The sequence below is a fragment of the Eucalyptus grandis genome, chromosome 4 (assembly GCF_016545825.1).
Source record: "Eucalyptus grandis isolate ANBG69807.140 chromosome 4, ASM1654582v1, whole genome shotgun sequence".
In the NCBI taxonomy this organism is placed as follows: Eukaryota; Viridiplantae; Streptophyta; class Magnoliopsida; order Myrtales; family Myrtaceae; genus Eucalyptus; species Eucalyptus grandis.
The window spans coordinates 31115866-31135338 of NC_052615.1; the positions used below are offsets into that span (position 1 = coordinate 31115866).

At 37.1% G+C, this 19473-nt stretch overlaps 2 protein-coding genes across 3 annotated transcripts; both read right to left on the reverse strand.

The window, feature by feature from the left end:
• Positions 1-13423: 13423 nt before the first annotated feature.
• LOC104441817 (ubiquitin carboxyl-terminal hydrolase MINDY-2-like) lies at positions 13424-16757 on the reverse strand. 2 transcript variants are annotated; one of them, XM_039311651.1, is made up of 7 exons: positions 16272-16537; positions 16075-16156; positions 15866-15946; positions 14793-14843; positions 14620-14669; positions 14231-14295; positions 13424-13686 (listed from the first exon to the last, which is right to left on the reverse strand). In XM_039311651.1, the coding sequence occupies exons 1-7, from the start codon at positions 16424-16426 to the stop codon at positions 13679-13681; spliced, it is 492 nt and encodes a 163-aa protein (XP_039167585.1). In that variant the 5' UTR covers positions 16427-16537; the 3' UTR covers positions 13424-13678. The 2 variants fall into 2 exon arrangements, with proteins under 2 accessions (XP_039167585.1, XP_039167586.1); XM_039311652.1 differs by lacking the exon at positions 15866-15946 and having other exon boundaries at positions 16272-16757.
• Positions 16758-17256: 499 nt separating this feature from the next.
• LOC108959084 (BEN domain-containing protein 4-like) lies at positions 17257-18855 on the reverse strand. The gene is made up of 3 exons (XM_039311650.1): positions 18167-18855; positions 17493-17611; positions 17257-17399 (listed from the first exon to the last, which is right to left on the reverse strand). Exons 1-3 carry the CDS (start codon positions 18564-18566, stop codon positions 17310-17312), a joined length of 609 nt encoding a protein of 202 aa, XP_039167584.1. The 5' UTR covers positions 18567-18855; the 3' UTR covers positions 17257-17309.
• Between the last annotated feature and the right edge of the window lie 618 nt (positions 18856-19473).

The following is a 19473-nucleotide window of genomic DNA, read 5'->3' on the forward strand; positions in this document are numbered from 1 at the left end:
AACATGTTGAAATTCTTTATTTTTTTGCGAAAGAATGTGTCAACGTGTCGTGTTTCGTGTTTGTGCCAATGCTATTTAGGCTTACATGTATCGGATCAAACTTGGACTATACTTGTCTATTAAACAAGACAACATATTTATGAGCGAGGGTCAATTCAAATGTCTTTTAGAGTCATATAAATCACTATCTTTTCTTCTCTAAATACTTAACAAGTGTCTTGAAACACACAAAGGAAAAAAACTAAAAATTAACAAATTTGAAACATGCAAGATTGATGACTCTAGAAGGAAACCTCTCACATAATCTATTTTTAAGCAAGAATTGTTTTGTAATCCATATGTAAGATGCTTGTTTGTTTCTCATGCTTTTAAAGCGAGTATATTCTTCTCTAGTTGTCTTGATTACAAAAGTTTTCTCTTTCTTCAACCAACTACTGTAAATGGACTATTCACATTTGGACACACATTTTGTGTATATCTTTGTAAATCACTTTTTTTCCCAATCAATGTACGAGTCATTTGTGATTACACTACTCTCTTATGAGACTCGAATTGCATGCCTAATTGAAACTATAATTACGTATGGTCACCCTAGTGTTTGTTGCGACCTTCTAGTGTCAAAAAGGTCATATTTAATAGTCAAAGATCTTGTTTGGTCACACAATTCCTCATCTCGATAGTTAGAAGGACTGAGATCTTCACATGCTTCGACATTCTCATCATCTTCACCCTCATTCAAGTCTTTTTCTATTGCATCAATAACCAACATTGCCTTCTTTACCATCCTCATCTTTTGTCTCCTTTCCCTTACTTGAAAGTAATATTTGTTATCAGATAAGATGTGATTGCTATCATCCCTACCTAATGCATTAATCTTACAATCATCATTCTCAAAGTAAAGGCTATCATCACCCTCACTATATTCACTCTAGCTAGCACCCCCATATTCAAGCCTAGTCGCAGCCTTGACCCCAAGTTCAATCCCAACTTTATCTCCTACTTCAACCCCAGCTTGAACTTCAACTTTGCCCTGGCTAGTGGCCCAAGCACAAGCACCAGCACTTACCCTAGCTCCAATTTCAGATAACCTCAAATCGACTTTCTTCATCAACCTAGAAAAATCAAGGTACCTTTTTCAACAACTATGCATATGAAGAAGATGATCTCTACTCTAGGAAATACAACTTGCAGAATTTAACATGAGCAAATCAAAGAAAAGAGGCTAAATAGTCTATGTAAATAGCATTTGTTCCTCATCAAAATGAGCGAAATGGATCAACACGTCCTCGATTGACCCACTTATGGCAAGTTAAGCATTGTTTTGCACATTTTTCACTAAAATAAGAATTTCAGGTTATTCCAAATGGACGTCAAAAGGGCTTTCCTAAATGGATTGCTAAATAGTCTATGTGAATAGCATTTGTTCCTCATCAAAATGAGCGAAATGGATCAACATGTCCTCGATTGACCCACTTATGGCAAGTTAAGCATTGTTTTGCACATTTTTCACTAAAATAGATATACTAGCCATAAAAGAAGAAATGGAACATAATGGTCACATGTCAAATCACATTGATGATGTAACACATTGGTGGCAAGGCGAGATATTGATGAGCCTAAACACTAAAAGAGAACCAAAAATAAAGTATCCCGATAAACCTAAGATGCACAAAAGCTCAAAACAAATTTAACAGCCCTTGCATGGGGCAAACAATCTGGTAGCACAGGGTGCGGAGGACATGATTATCAAGAGTAGAACAATTTGATTGTATAGCTGCTAAAATCAATAGAATGAATCATAGATCTATAGAATATGCTAGTCATCATTTTCCTGCAACTTTTGCACTACGCTCCAATCAATGGCACCATCACAATCCTTGTATGAGGCACGGGTCTTTTTTAGTAAATTCATGGCCAATCATTGAGTATGTATTTCTTCGGTGCATCATCAACAAATGGGGGCAAGAATTGTAAAGCAATTCGTTCAGCCTCAAATTGGTATACTGTTCTATCACATCCAAAATTTATAAAGAACTTTAAGATCCAAGCAAAAATCACTAATATATGAAACCTGAAAGCCCCAAATCGCCCTCGCTAATTTGCCAGCAAACGAGTTTCGAACAAATTGAACTTCCTCGAGATCAAGAGAGAGATAGTCAAGTGGGATACTCACCCTAAAGCCTTCAATCCAATTTTATGGAGCAACCACAAGAGAAGAAAACAGCATTGTTCGTGTGAACAAATGGATCGTCAAATAGAGCATCAGAGCATGGAGCAAACAAGCTTTGAACTTGTACCGAGTTAGAGATGTAGAAAATTATTTACATAAACAACTAATCAATCAAGAAGAAACGGATCCATATATGACTGTAAAACACCGACATCAATAAACACAGCGGAATTAAAGCGTACATGTTTGAGCCATTGCTTCACTTGAAGAAAAATAGATCAATCTGATAATCAGTGATCTATTAGAATGCCATATCTTCCTTTCGATGACCTATTTCAGTATAGCAGCTTTCAATGGGATTAAAACAACTAATAGATATAACCTACCATTTTATAGGCTAGAGAGGGGACCTAGCAAACCCTAATCAACAGTGTGTCAACTGGGCCCTTCCCAATACGAGCTTCAATCAAACACAATTACCTACACTTTGCTGCTCAACCAGGCCTGTTATCAATAGATGCCAATACCCAATTCAATCAAATCACTTTATGGTTCAACAAATATTGGAATATTCATTAATCTGATTATTTAAAATAGAAAACTAATTAATTAATGTAAGCCCATATTATAGAAAATTTCCAACATTCTCACACTTAGGCTACATTAATTAACTTATTTTATTTTGTAAAAGATTTTATATTAAAAACGACACTATTGAGTTAATACCTGAAAATTTTGTTTTATGTGGCCACAACTTTTAAAAAATAATATTCCAATAATGGCATCTCAATACCAATCAAATCCTATATAACCTCAGTATAGGACTATAGAGATCAATGTGTTAAGAAAATGCCACAACACAAGACCTTCCATAATCACATATAATAAGTATTATATTTTCATGGATTATGGGCCTAGTAGTGTAGTAAGAAATAGTGTCAGAAATAGTGCCAACATGTTATCAAAATATACACTATTTCTTATCATTCCTCAATGCAATTTCTCAACGACATGAAATTGCATTAACGCAATTTCTAAACAATACGAAATTTAACAACTATGTCATAATCCAACATGAGATCTCATAATCAGTGACATCTGGTCATCTTTAAAATAAAATTTGTTTAAAGATATTGTTTTATACTTCCATTTCTCAATCAACAGGAGAAATGATAACAATAGAATCAACAACAACAATTATCTAAATAAATGCTTTAATAAACATCATAAAAGCATTATTAGTCTGCATATAACTATAATATCTAGAAATACAATTTGTATAACTCCCACTAACAAAATAAATCAAAAGAATCTAAAACGTCCATATTCTTTACATGTTCTTTAAACAAAATGGGTCGTAAGCCTATTGTTAGAGGATCAACTAACATGAACTGATATTTTCAATTACAATGTCTCCATTTTTGACCAAGTCCTTAACAGTATAATATTTGATCTCCATGTGTTTAGACGCATTACTAATCTTGTCGTACTTGGAATAAAACATAGCTGTAGTGTTGTCACAATATATCACCATAGGTCTAGCAATAGAGTCCATAACTTACAATTCTGAGATCAAATTTCTAAGCCAAATTGCTTAAATTGACGTGCCATAGCACGCTACAAACTCAGCATACATTGTAGAGTTCATAATCAAGATTTGCTTTATGCTCTTCCAAGAAATAGCACCTCCAGCCATCATAAAAATGTATCCATAAGTTGATTTTCTATCATCTGAACAACTAGCGAAACCAACATCTTAATATCCAATTACCTTTAAGTCCTCAACTCTGCTATACACGAGCATGAAGTCCTTCGTTCGTTGTAAATATCTCACTACCTTTTTAGCTGCAACCCAATGTTCATGACCTGGATTCGACAGATATCTTCCAAGAGTATTCACAGCAAAAGCAATATCAGGTCTAATACATACCTGTGCATACATAAGACTGCCACCTGCACTAGCATAAGGAATATTCTTCATGATTTCTTTGTCAACATCATTCTTGGGGCATTGATCTATGCTCAATTTATCTCCTTTCACAACAGGAGCTTCATCTAACTTACAGGTCTGCATAATGAATCTTTTCAAAACACGATCTATATAACTTTTCTAAGATAACCCCAGAACCTTCTTAGATCTGTTACGATGAATTTCAATGCCTAGAACTAAAGAGACTTCTCCAAGATCTTTCATATCAAACTTTGTGGATAGAAATTTTTTTATGTCATTCAGTAGATCAATATTACTGCTAGCAAGTAAAATTTCATCTACATAACGTACTAAGAAAAAATATTTACTCCCACTTACTTTCATATATATGCATTGATCAAACTTGTTTTCTTCACAGCCAAATGATCTCACAACTTTGTGAAATTTTAAGTACCACTGACGTAATACTTGTTTGAGACCATAGATGGACCTTTGAAGTTTGCACACCATATGCTCCTTTTCGGCTTCTTTAAACCCTTCAGGTTGCTGCATATATACTTCTTCATTCATATCTCCATTAAGAAAAGCTATCTTGACATCCTTTTGGTGAACCTCTAAGTCGAAATGAGCCATCGATGCCATGATTATCCGAAAAGAGTCTTTAGTGGACACTGGGGAAAATACTTCAGTATAATCAATGCATTCTTTCTGTATGTACCCTTTTGCGACTAACCTTGCCTTGAATCTCTCTATGTTGCCTTTATTGTCTTTCTTGGTTTTAAATACCAATTTGTAGCCGATCGGTTTATGCCCATCAGGTAAATCAACAAGTTTTTATACTTGATTAGTGACATGGAAATCATGTCGTCCTTCATCGCTCCTAACCATTTATCTACCTGATCACTATTAAGTGCTTCTTTGAAAGTCGTATGATCAACTATATTTCCAATGTCAAAATCAGCTTCTCCGAGATAGACATGACAATCATTTAGAGGTGTTGGTATTCTTTGTTGCTGTGATCTTCGCACAGGCATTTCTGGAGCCACATCATTCACCGACATATTTCCAATATCAGCATCTTGCTGAATTTCTACTCTGCACGGCTCCCGCATAGAATCATCATGCAAGATGGGCAATGGAATAGAGACCGTTTTATTTGGTTCTTCCCTTTTGAAAGACTGAGAAGAACTCTTTTCAGTAACATCTAATTCCAAGAATTTGGTAGTTTGAGATTCAATTATTCTAGTGCCGCGAGTAGGACAATAGAACCTATACCCTTTAGAATGATCGGGATATCCAATAAAGTAACATCTAGTAGTCTTGATTCGGTTTTCTTCTGAGAATGATCATAAATTTTCACCTCTGCAAGACAACCCCAAACTCAAAAATGATTCAAGCTTGGTTTCCTTCGTGTTGACAATTCAAAATGTGTTTTCGGCACCAATTTATTAGGTACATGATTCAATATATAAGTTGATGTTTTAATTGCATCACCCCATAAATATTCAGGCAAGTTAGAACTGTCAATCATACTCTATCTCATCTCCATGAGTGTGCAATTCCCGCCGTTCAGCTACACCATTCTGTTCAGGACTCCTAGGCATTGTATATTGAGTGATAATACCACAGTCTTGCAAATATTTTGCAAATGGTCTCATTTGTTGTCCAGTCTCAGTATATCGCCCATAATATTCACCACCTCGACCAGATTTAACAATTTTGATAATTTTTCCCAATTGTTTCTCAACTTCAGTATGAAACACTTTGAACATATTAAGAGCATCAGTCTTCTCCTCAATTAGATTAACATAACAATAATGGGAGAAATCATCGATGAACGTGATGAAGTATTTATTTTCACGCAAAGTGATTGAGTATGGCCCACTAATATCAGTATGAATTATCTCCAATAGATTTTGACTGCGAGTAGCGCTTTTCTTCTTGGTTTTAGTTAATTTTCCCCTCACACAATCAATACAAGTGTTAGTATCATCTGAGTCAAGAGGGGGAAGAATATCAACCTTGATAAGTCGCTTTATCCTTTATTTGGAGATATGCCCTAATCGCTTATGCCATAACAATAAAGATCTTTCTTTGATTAAAGATCTCTTAGCAACATTATTCTCAACATTGAAAGAGCAATATGGTCTATCGGGAGATACGGATAATCGATATAATCCATCAGACAAAACACAATTCCCAATAATTCTTTTCTTGTTTTTAGCCAAGCTTGGAACTTGTAGCAATTGGCTCTCTTGTGACCATGCTTCTTGCAGTGAAAACACTTGAAATCCTTATATCTATTTCTCCCATAATTCTCATTTTTCTTGAAGTCTTGTCCTTTCTTTGGACCATGAGCATTTGACCCTTTAGGCTTCCATTTGCCTCTAGATGAACTCAATTTGGCAGTTAAGTGGGCAGACTCATACTTTTCCTTATTTAACTTCTCTTCCTCAATCACACACTCGGTAATCAAGGAATTAACGCTCCATGTCTCATTCTGAGCAATATAAGCAGTCTTAATCTGGCTAAATTCAGCTGACATAACATTTAAAACATGATGCACAATATAATTTTCAGAAAAGGACAATTTCATGGGCCTTAAGTTTGGGCTAAATGTTGACCATCTTTAGTATAAATTCTCTAACACCTATAACAGCATCATACCTCAATATTCGTTAACTCACTCAGCAAATTCCTAGCTTCAGCTTTATCTCGAGACTCTATATCTTTCTCCCACTACTTCAAGGAACTGTCTGGCATTCGTATCTTCCGGCAAACCACTAATAAGATGGACTTTTTCATAGCAATGAGGCTCAGTCGGTTAGATTTTTCCCATCTAACATAATGGGCTTTTGATCTGCAGTACTTTGATCATCGGGCTTGGCAAGTTCATCATCGCGAAGAGCCAAGTCCATATCAATGATGCCCAAAGCAAACTCTATATCTTGCTTCCATCTCTTAAAGTTTAATTTAATTAACATTTCAACCGTGGCATTGTTGTTATTTACAGCAAAGGTTTATCACACATAATGCAATAAGATCAATTATTGACAATAAGTATTTCAACAAAAATAATTAATACATTATAAAATCCCCTTTGGGCAGAGTGTATAATGCACCATCATTTTTTACAGCATGAAGTTTATAAAACAATAACAATGAGAATTACATATAATTGTCAAGAATCCATCTCCTTTGGGCAGACAAATCCTTTAAATCATACATCTCCATAATATCAACATAGAGGGGAATTACATATAATTTTCAAAACATTTATCCCATTTGGGTAGATAAATATTTTTCAATTATACATCCCCATCTTTTAAATATGGAAATTAAACTTCATGCTATTTTCCAAATTAATATACACAATAACCCCATTTGGGCGAGTAATTGTATATATTAATCTTTTATCAATAGGGAGCTCTAAAATTTATGCCCAAAATTCATCAAACAATATGAAACACAAGAAATATGTGTTTCCAATAATCTTATTGCACTTTTTTCAAACAACAATTTTTTTAAATTTTTTTTAAATTTTTTTTAAATTATTATTTTATTATTTATTTTATTATTATTATTATATTATTTAAATATTTCGGACTCCCGCGGGCCCAGGACCCACGAGCAGCCTTAATCGGACCGCGGGCCAGACTCGCAAGTCCTAAACCCTCACGCGGCCCACTCCTTTTAAATTGAGAATGGCCCATGTATGCAGAAGCCCATCTCCCTTTTAATTGAAAATTGGCCCATGAAATGGGCTGTTTAAATAGCCCACAGAATTTTTAAAAAAAATATGGGCGAAAGCCCATATTTAGGCCCAGGCTCGGCTAGAGGTCTTCTTCAACCTCCAGCCGGGTCACGAATTTGCAGCAAAACCGGGTCGCACGACCCGGTTTCGACCCGAAGCTCCAAAGGCACAAATTAACATGATTTTTGATGAAATTTCCTCATGGGTTTTGCTTATAACATCAATATAATTAACTAGATTTAATTAAACGAAGAAAACCAACTAAATCCACCACATACAAGCTTCAAAGTTTCGGATCTAAACCTCCCATGGCCGAAAATTCGGTTTTCTTAAATTTAAACCCTAAAAACTTACCTTGATGCAACAAAATGATGCTAAAACATATATATATATATATATATATATATATATATATATATATATATATATAACAATACCCATACAACGATTTGCAACGAACAAGAATCAATTGTAAGTAATTTGAAAATTCTAGAACTTTTTTATGCATAAACCCTAGAATTTCAAATTTAAAATTCTTTCTCACTTCTCAACGAAATTATGCAAATTATATATGGTTGGAAATATCTCAACATGTAGAACAAAAGCCCTATGATTTCAGAATCAATTAAGCAAAAATCCACGCAAAAACATAATGCCCATATTCGGCTCAAAGAAGAGGATTTCGAATTTTTCCATTTATAAATCATATATGATTAGCTCTAATATCACGTGTAGAAAATTATTTACATAAACAACTAATCAATCAAGAAGAAACGGATCCATATATGACTATAAAACACCAATATCAATAAACAACGGAATTAAAGCGTACATATTTTGGTAATTGTTTCACTCGAAGAAAAATATATCAATTTGATAATCAGTCATCTATTGGAATGCTGGATCTTTCTTTCTATAACCCATTTTAGTATAACATTTTTTAATGGAATTAAAACAACTGATATATATAACCTACCATTTTATAGATTAGAGAAGGGGCTGAAGAAACCCTAATCAACAGTGTGTCAACTGGGCTCTTCCCATTATGGGTTTCAGTCAAACACAATTGCCTACATTTTGCTGCTTAATCAGGCCCGTTATCAATAAATGTCAATATCCAATTCAATCAAATCACTTTAGGGTTCAACAAATATCGGAATATCCATTAACCCGATTATTTAAAATAGAAAACTAATTAATTAATGTAAACCCATATTATAGAAAATTTCCAACAAAAGAGAGATAGAGCATGAAGCTTCAATAGAAAGAACTCGAACATGGAGAGTTTTGAACGTGGAGCAAGGGGGAAAATAGATGAAGCCCAAGTGAACGAGTTTTCTATCATTTCAGCCATGTCAAATAAAAAATAGTATTGTTTTCCTTCACTTAATCCACATTAGCGTCACTCCAGCACCATTTGAAATTCGTCGTTCAAGTCACCAGTGATTTCAAACATAATAACGAAAAGCAAATATGTGACATGAGTACAATTTTGAAGTTTTTTTTTTTTATCATAAAAAGAGCTTTTAGTAAATGTGTCACAATTGATATAATTAATAGTTTTCAGTGTTATGACAAAGGTTCAAAAAAACTCTCTTTTTGGTTTTATGAAATGCATGAACTTTGACTTTTCAAATGTTAAATATCTAAAATCTATCAAAATACACAAATATTATTGTCCATAAAATTTTCAGCGACCTTCAGTTTAAGTGGTCAAATATCCGATCCGCAACCTGAGCGAATGAGTCATAAATGTCTAATCTAATTCTGAGTGATCTTAGTTACTATCCTCAGGTGACGCGCATTAATGAAACTATTTCCATGTGTTCGCGAGAGCTAGTGGAGCACGAATTATGAAATCGAGTATGACCGGAAGAAGCAAACAAAAAGATAGCACAAGAAACAGGAATCGGAGAACCTTTTTGGTGGGGAAGAGAAACGGGTCACCATCACAGCTGTGACCTTCTCGTGTTGTTTAGTCCTTAAGGTTGGGGACATTTTGCTAAGAGTGGTCCTCTTGGCCAGGATTTGAAAAATCTCGGAAGGACGAAGTTGCACATAGCGAGGATTAGTGGCCCAATTAACGAAAAACCTTAAATTTTCTAAACCTCCGACATATACACGGAGAGAGAAAGAGAGAGAGAGAGAAGAGTATACCCTCCTGCGATCACACCCCACTTCGACCCGAGTGTCAAAGACCATACCCCTGTTTTCTCATTTGCGTGCACGAAGTCCGTACCCTTCTATGAAAAGAGAGTGCTCTTGAAGTGCCTGGTGACTTGACCAGGGTGAGGTGAGGCCCAATGCAGCAGTAAATCTTAAGATTGAACAGTTGCGACATGCTAGATTTCTCGCGAAATCATGATATGAATTCACAACTTTATGAGTCACAAGTCATTTCTATGGGACTTCACTTGTAGAGAAACAACAAAAGGTCGTATTCATGGGAAAAGTGTTAAAAAAACCTAAACCTTTTTTATTTATGTCAATTTAGTTTTAAACATTTTTTGATGTCAATTTAGTCCTAAATTTTTTTATTTAGTGCCGATTCAGTTCTTTCCGGCCAATTTTTTAGCCGGATTTTGCTAACCTGGACGCCGGCACGTGATGACCCGATCAATGCTAACGTAGACAACTTTTAATAATATTTTAATATTTTTTCTTTTTTTCTTTTTTCCTTCCCCTCCTCCAGCGACCCTTGCCAGACACCTCACTAGTGGCCGCAAGGGCGGCCTCGCCGGCCATCTCGCTAGTGGCTGCGAGGGCGAGCCTCGCCCATGGCCGCCGCCCGACTAGCGAGGCTCAACCTAGCGTGAGGCTAGCGAGGCTCGACCTTGCCAAATCGCGGCCCGGCGCGGCGCGAGGGCGAGCCTCGCCATGGCCGCGAGGCTCAACCTCGCCAAATCGCGGCCTAGGCAAATACGCCGGTGAGGGTGAGCCTCGCCTCCCAATGCGAGGCTACCCTCGCGGCCACCGGCAATGGCAAGGGCAAGCCTCACCACCCGGTGCGAGGCTGCCCTTGCAGCCACTAGAGAGGTGGCCGGCGAGGTCCGGTGAGGTTGAACTCGCCGGCCGTCGCCTCTAGCCGGTCGACGAGGTCTAGCGACCAATTAGAGGAGGGGAAGAAAAATAAAATAAAATATATATTGTTCAAATATAAAATATTGTTCAAAGTTATTCACGTTAGTACCGATTAAACCACGTCAGCCAACCGGCATCCGGTTAGCAAAATCCAATCAAAATTGGCCGGAAAATGACTGAATCGGCACTACGTAAAAAAGTTTAGGACTAACTTGGCACCAAAAAAAGGTTTAGAACTAAATTGGCACAAATACAAAATGTTTGAGACTTTTTTAACACTTTTCCCTCATATTCATGGTTATGGAAATTATTTGATGAAGTTCTGTTCACGACCTTCTTTCCCCGCTCGGATTATGAAATAGGGAGATTATGAGCGCACAGCGGCAGAACGGGAAACAATGAAAAAAGCAGCAACGATAAGGTTCACCCGGAAGAACACCAAATAATTCAAATGAATTGTATCAGGTACATAAATTTCAAATTTGATTAGAAAGGCTTCATTAAGTATAGAAAACAATCTTCCCAGACTTGGGTTTTAAGAGTGAGCGCCGAGGATGGATCTAGAAGTTTCTCTTGGTTGGACAAGATTTGATCGTTTAGAAATTAAATAATCAATCCACCATACATTTAAAAAAAAAATAATCATATAAGTTTTGTTTGTCCATGGTAACTATGTTTTAAAATGAAAGATATCTACTTTTCACGTAGCTGTATATTTCCAAGAAATTTAATGGAGGCGCGAGTTGTTCCTTAGCCAAAAGTAACTTAGTAATAGTTTAAAAACTTTGAACATATTCGAAAGTTTTGCCGAAATGAGGCAGGGCGAGAGGCCCGCTACTCTAAAGCTAAGTCCGTCCCCGGTGAGATCTCAAAGCCATCAAGGTAGAAGAAAGTCGATATCTAGCATAAATTCCAGAATTACGCTTCCTCTAACATATTTGACATGACATTTTTCCAACAACTATGTTACCTAGTGTAAAGACATTGTTTAAAGCAGGAACTGCTAACAACACATTATGTTATCACCAGCTAAAGTTATTGCAAATGTCAAAATTTCTAAAAGGTACGTTTTGCAGAAGAATTATATAAGCCAAAAAATTTTCATCATTTGACCTTCATATTTGAATTTTAATAAAAATAATAATTAAATAAAATAAAAGAACTAAATTTATTTTTAAAAAAAAACAACAGTAAAGCGTTTGGCGAGGGTCTGCAACCCCTCGCCCAACTCTTGGCCCGATTGGGCTAGGGCGATGGCCCTCACTAGATCCAGGGGACCTCATCAAATCTAGGGGACCTCATCCTAGATCTGGGATGTACAATTTGAACGAGGGCCGCAACTCTCATCCTAGATTTAAATGAGGGCTTGTAGGCCCTCACTGACAATCGATCAAGGTCGTCGACCCGTACCCAAGGCAAGATGATCCTAACTTATCCTTCCCTCACTATTGTTAGCCCTACTAGCAATGGTGGGGCGATGGTGGCAAAGGCTGTACAAGTCCTCACCGAATGCCACACCTTTAATTTTTTTTATTTGTTTTTTTAATTTATTTTAATTAATATATACATTAGAATTTGATTTTTGGGTTAAAATAGCGTGGTTTTGCATTTTTGTTCTTGAGTCAACTTTTTAGTGTATCACATTGACCACTTATATTATTAAAAATATATCACACTGGATTTTTGGCCATATTTGCCAAACTTGGCACTTAAATGGCACCGTTTTTTTTTTAAATAATAACTAAATATATTTTTTGGAAATTTTAACACTTAACCATCCACCTATGTCAAATTTTGACAATTGCGCTATACTTTAGCCTGTATGACCTATGATTTGAAAAATACCTATATCACTAATTAGAACATTATACTAAGGGTGATTGGCTTCACATTGGGTAAATTCTAGACCTAAAACCTATCCCTGGAACCTCTCATATTTCTCCGATCTGATTCCACACCTGAGAACCCTCTTTTGTTCCTTTTTCTTCTTTTCATTTTCTTAGCAAAATAATTTGCCTATGATACAAGCAGGGGAAAACAAAAACAAAATTTGCTATAGGTATGTTATCCCATACACACGACCTTTCCTCAACCTTAGAATAGGGTATGTTATTCCATACAAATGGCCTTTCCTCAACCTTAGAATAGGGATTGCCTATTGGTCATTAAATTTATTTTCATTTTTTGACTCATATCATAGAAAATTTTAAGATAGCAAAATTCTGAAGGCAAGTACAGAGCATACTACCAGGATTAGTCCGCACATTCCTAATTTTAAAGAATCATACCTTCCAAAAGGGAAGAGAGGAGAGAGTTTTAAAGATTTATAGCAAACCACACAATATTACTCGGTAGTATTAGTCCGCACAAGGAGAGAGTTTTAGAGATTTATAGCAAACCACACACTATTACTTGGTAGTATTAGTCCGCACATTCCTAATTTTAAAGAATCATACCATTCAAAAAGGAAGAGAGGAGAGAGTTTTAGGATTTATAACAAACCACACAATATTATTTCTAGAGAGGGTGTGTTTTGTCCCTTAGCATTTACAAGCATTGTCTTACACAGGCAAACACTTTAGTAAAAGATGAACAATAAAAATCCCTTGTATCCAAAAGCGACAACCCATAAGATGACACGTAGTCACATGCAAGTATTAACGACAAAAAGTTCAACACACTATATAAGACCAATTATAAAACTTCATTCCTCCTTCGTCCATCAAGATTATTGCTTCAAATTCTAACTACCTGAAAACAAAACAAACAACATAGTTAATCACTCAATGATAGTTTTAACTAAGGGCGGGTCAAGAATGAGCGAGAGTTGCCAGGCTCAAACAAGCGACAATGAGCCGCAAGGAGTAAGGAGGGTGAGTTGTGCGCGCACGAGAGAGAGAGAGAGAGAGAGAGAGTTATGAAGTGTCCGAGTGAGGTGGGAGCCTTGGAGAGAAAAGAGATAAAGAGAGATAGAGGAAAAGATGCCAAGAAAAATCTAGGGTTTTTAGGCTTTATAAAACTGGTTCCAAAACCGGTCTACTTCTCAAGTGGTTCTTCACTTAGAACTAAGAATCGGACCGGATCAGAAAATCTGAATCGTGAACTGGACCGGTTCAAAATATTTAAAACTAGGAACCAGACCGATTCTAATAGGTAACTGGAATCGGAACGATTCTCAGGGTAGTCCAGTCCAGTTCACATGTAGAACTGGTCCCAATTGCACAGCCCTAATTTGGACCGAAAGCAGTGAATAAGTTTACTCAAATAATACATGGCAACAAGATGTTCAACAAACCTGGGGACCAGCGATAAGCATTGAGCTCTTCTTCCAGCTGCAGACTTCTTGCCAATTGTTCATCACTACAACATAGAAGTGTTCGCACTCTTAGCAAAAGGCTCAAGTAGTTAAAATGTATTTAATTTATGTGCCACGAAGAGAGAGGCTTTAATAAACAAGAAACACTCAAACTGAAGAGACATATCTTCGAACCAAAAAGTTCCAAAAGCTTATGCAGAGAGCATGAGACTACTAAGAAATAACGATTCCTTCAAATGGTGCGGTGCAAATAACAAGACCACTGATGTCACTTGGCAAAATACAGTAAGATTGTTAATATTGCTCGACCTAGTCTAATCCATCTAAAATATAAAACCATAAGAATCTAATAAGTAAGGATTTTTTACTTTGTGGTCTCTACCGAAAGTGTTGCATCGTTCATGCTGCCAACATAGTCCTGCAGCACATGAGGGTAATATGGTTGAAGGTCATGGCAAAATTCAGAAAATAAGATAAAAATAGATACATCTGTCCTGGCCATGGCATTAAGCTCATCCCATGTATCATTTGTATGACTCACCATCGTACATTCCTTAAAATTGCTGGACACGTACACGTTGCCCCCTTTGACCTGAAAATACAGTGCCAGTGCTTAAAAGAAACATCATGCAGAGCATCCACATGGGAAAAGGCAACATAATTAGTTCAGTCTAATGACACACACACATACACACACATTGAAAGATCATCTTTAAAGTAGCTTATTTGCCGGAAAGACTAACAGTAACAAAATGCTGTATAACACAACAACAAAGAAGGCATGTGAGGTGAAGTATAGATTGTTGGGAGGGTAGGGGGATATACTTCAAGCATCACAAGTGAAAAATAGAGTTTCAAGGGGAAGTCCATCCCACAACCTATAATTGGGATGGGTAAACTTGAAAAGGTACTCTATTCACCTTCCTAAAAACTAGGATAGCACTCTCATTCAGTTTGGATCCGGATATGAGAATATCAGAAAGTGTTCACAGTTGAGCCAAGTCATGTAAAAAATGTAATACTTGTAAGGAAAATCAAAAGTTTGGAAAGGGAGAGAAATGACAAATAAAAATATAAAATAAAAATAAAAATCCATCATGTTTAGTAGCTGTCGCATAATTTATGACTGCAATTATCATTAATCAAATTGCATTACTTGTTCATAACATATATTTTCCCCCTGCAATTCTCATTAATCAAATTGCATTACTTATTCATAGCATATCTTAGTTGTGGTAAAAAGAGAGAAAATCCCATCACTTAAAAATGTCCATTTCACTTAACCATGTGAGGTTACAGACGTGAAGTAGAACTAGAAAACTAGTCCTGTTTGGAACAAATTTCACCTTCGTTTCAAAATCATTGAGTTCACAACCAAATTTGGCAGTTACCTACCACCATCATAAGAATAGGTTATGCACTGATTAAATGACCTCACCCTTTTCTATGACCAGATTAAATGGTCATAGCTACGTCTTGGATTCACTTAAGAAATCCAAATAATGACACTCAAAAACCACAAACCCAATAAAACAGCTTCAGTTTCAAGGCAGGGAAACGGATGAAATCAGAACAACGAAAAGTTCTCAATTACAATGGAATCACACTTCTTACCTTTTCTAATTTCTCCCACACATGATTAGGCAAAACTAGGAAAGATTTGTCTGTAGCTAATAGATATAGTTCACCTTGATACTGCAAATGACATGAAAATTAATTAAAAAGAAATTTCTTCTATCATCTGGCACAAACAGATGCAATGTCCAATGTTCACAGTAACAATAAAAACATAAAAGAGATACAAAACGAAGCCCATGACTGACCTTAAACATGGTACTGAAATGTTCGTTATGAAAGAGCACACAGAGCTCTCCTTCTCCAACATCACGTCGTAGACAAGAAAGGCTGCATTGTTCATGGAGAATTATTATTCAGGATAGAAAATTCATCCACATAGTCCTTGATGGCCAACTGATAATTGATAGAAAAATAATAGAGGATAGCAAATTCATACACGTACCCATAGGGGGTCAGACTGGCTTTGCTCTTCACGAATTTCTGGAATAATTTTCCTAAGAGCAAATTTGACAGAAGGAGATATAGCATCATGACAAACTTGAAAGTAAATTGAACGTCCAGTTGATTACAAAACCTCTTACTCTTTTCTGGGGTCATATTTTGGGCAACAAGGTCATCCTCAAGCTCATCCGCAAGCTCATCCGAAAGATCATCATATGACTTGGATCCAATTGCAATTGCAGTATCATCCTAAGAAAGATGTAAATAGAAGGATACAAAGGCAAAGGCAGCATTAGAAAATGTTGACAGGAGGGAGGAGGACAGAGAACTAAAACTAAGGGGAATTTAATCGAACTCTAGATACCAGAAAAGGAAGTGCAGACTTCTTTCGCCTGCCTATGCAAGGGGCTAAGTACCAAAATACAGAAAGATCATATACAATACTTCTATCCTAAGAAGAATTTGAATGCAATGAAATGAGATTGGCAGACATTTGATCATAAAGCAAACCACAGTGGTTTCCCCATGTAATCATCAAGCAACCTAGAGTTGGTTTTTTGGTTTTCGAATAAATCAATAATCCGAATCAGCAGAAGTTAAACATCACCCTAGATAGAAACTGCTTGTAATCCAAATAAAAATCCTCAAAAGACAAATAGTTTCCACCTTTGATACTAAAGCCACGAATATGCTGCATCTGTTAACCATTTTAATAATAGACAGCAAATGAGGATTATCACTTTCATCCAGATGAAGCATACATTCACAAGTCACTTGAGAATTTGCACCTAAAAAAGTCACAAGGCAATTGGTACAAAAGCACAGAAACTGAAAAGTTAAAGCACCTGGGGATTGACAATGCAACCATGGTAGAGTGGAATGCGCAGCAGATGAAAGATTTCAAGTTCTGGGGTGTTTACAAAGTCCTTTATGCTGCAATTAAGAGAATATATCCATTTAAAACCTATAAAAGCATAATGATGCAGGCTACTACTTGAATACTTGTCACAAAGTCAATTCAACCTGTGGAACTTTATATTTACATAAAGGCCAGTCGCAAGACCAGTAGCAGTTCAAATGGGTCCTCAGTTTCCTGTCCATGATATTCTTCATAGCCAGCATCCTCATTCTGCAATATTTCCAAAGAGGGAAAAAGAAGAGAATTGACATTCATCATAAGAGAGAAACACGAGACTTACAGGGGACAAGAAAAGGCCATTACCTCAATATTGCTATTGGAATCAATCAGTGCATTGCCCACCGAATTCAGCAATTCTTTTAGAGAAAACTCATCTCTATTTTGATCCAGCACCCCCATGCCTCGTAATATAAGACAATTACCTGCACGATCCCAACATTCCCTGAGTCGCCATCACCCAGAATAAACTCTTCACACACCACCGACGCACCCAATAAAATTGCACGAGCTAAGAGAACTTTCTTGTATTGTCATGAAGCGAACGCGAACCACACCAAACTCCCCTCTCGCCGATTTCTTAACCAGACCCAGTTACAGAATCCATGATCGCCACGTTGGGATCGCAGCAACTAAAAACGGAAAGCAATCAAATTCAATTTCATCCCCAATGAAAACACCAGTCCCACAATCAAGCAAACAAAATTAATAATAAAAAATAATAATAATAATAATCACGTGTGAATTTTTAATATACGGTAAGAATAATAGTTTATTATGAAGAATAAAAAATCAAATCATAAATAATTATGAATTGTTATCAAACCCCCTTCTTTTCTCAGAATTTATGACTTATAATACATTGATCCAAGTATTCTGTTTATGCTAGCAAAGATGAAAGCATCGATTGGGAAGCCAAAGAACGGCGAAACCCTAGAGACCCGCAATTAAAGAGGACGAGAGAGAGAGAGAGATGTTACAGATCGGCGAGGAGAGAACAAGGGCCATTCTTGTCCTGAAGGATGATTCGCGCCCGCTCACGGAAGAATTTGATGAGCTTCGTCTTGTGGAGGCATTCTTCCTCCATCGCCTCCGGAGGCGGAGCAGCGGGGGTTGGCATGGCAGCGCGCCGAGGACCGGAGCTTCCCGCGGAGGAGGAGGAGGCGACGCGAGCAGTGGACAGGAGACATGCGGAGGGGACTCACGGCGGGTTCGGCGGGAGGGGAAGGAGGGAGGGGAAGGACACCACTGCAGAGAAGCCAAAAGGGCCAAAGGGAGGAGAGCTAAATAGAAGTAGTACGGAGGAGGAGGAGGAGGAGGAGGATGAACGGGGCGAAGACGGAGGGAGGGCCTTTTGCCCCTCTGCCTTATCTTCGCCATGCCCGCCGCCGTGCCGTGCAAGTTAAGCTAGCGCCAGAGACGACTGTTGGTGCGTTTTTTGTGTTAAGTGGAGTGAATGATGGGAGTGGAGTGGCAACCTCAGCATGAGCTCTAAATTTTAATTGGTCGAGATCGAATAAAATGGGACAGCAGCAATTTTGTCGATTTCTGGACCGACCAAATGACCGACCGAATCCATTTTAAGATTTCGATAGAGGAAGGCGAGCGCACGGAATCCAGAGCCTCCACGAATTCCATCGAAATTGATTCTGCTTGTTCCTGTGCACCACTACCGTGACTAATTCAATACGACCGCTTTTGCCACCTGAATTTATATTGTTGACAAAGAATTTGAATAGTGTTTTTTTGGGGCCACATTTTTGCGTCCACCCGGGAGTTGAAAGTAGGCACGAGCGCGACTTCCTGGACAGGGACCATCGGTTTTGGCATTGATTAGCCGACATTTGCCCTTTGCAACCAAGCGGAACAGCATGTCCATGCGGAAGAGTATGAACAAAGGCGGACATCATCGTAGCAACAAGGTGACTTTCGGATGGACCCGATCGATGACGTGACCCAGGCAACTCGGGTCGAGCATCAGGCTAGAAAACTTTGTCTCCTCTCCGTCCTGCCCGTGATTGAACAGAGCAAGATGATATGAGGGTGTTCTTGGAATTTTCTGATTTTCTTGACTTTCATATATTTGGTTTATTGAAAAAAAAATCAGTCAACAAAAAGTCATTCATAATAAAATAAAATATGAATATTCAAGGTTAGGAAAATGAATCCCTTAACATAAAAGAAGAAAATGTGTTATTGGGACAATAATTTCCTAAAAAGTACTTTTCTTTATCATGAAATCTTTGCCTAAGATAAACACAGCTTATATATATTAAAGCGTATAGAG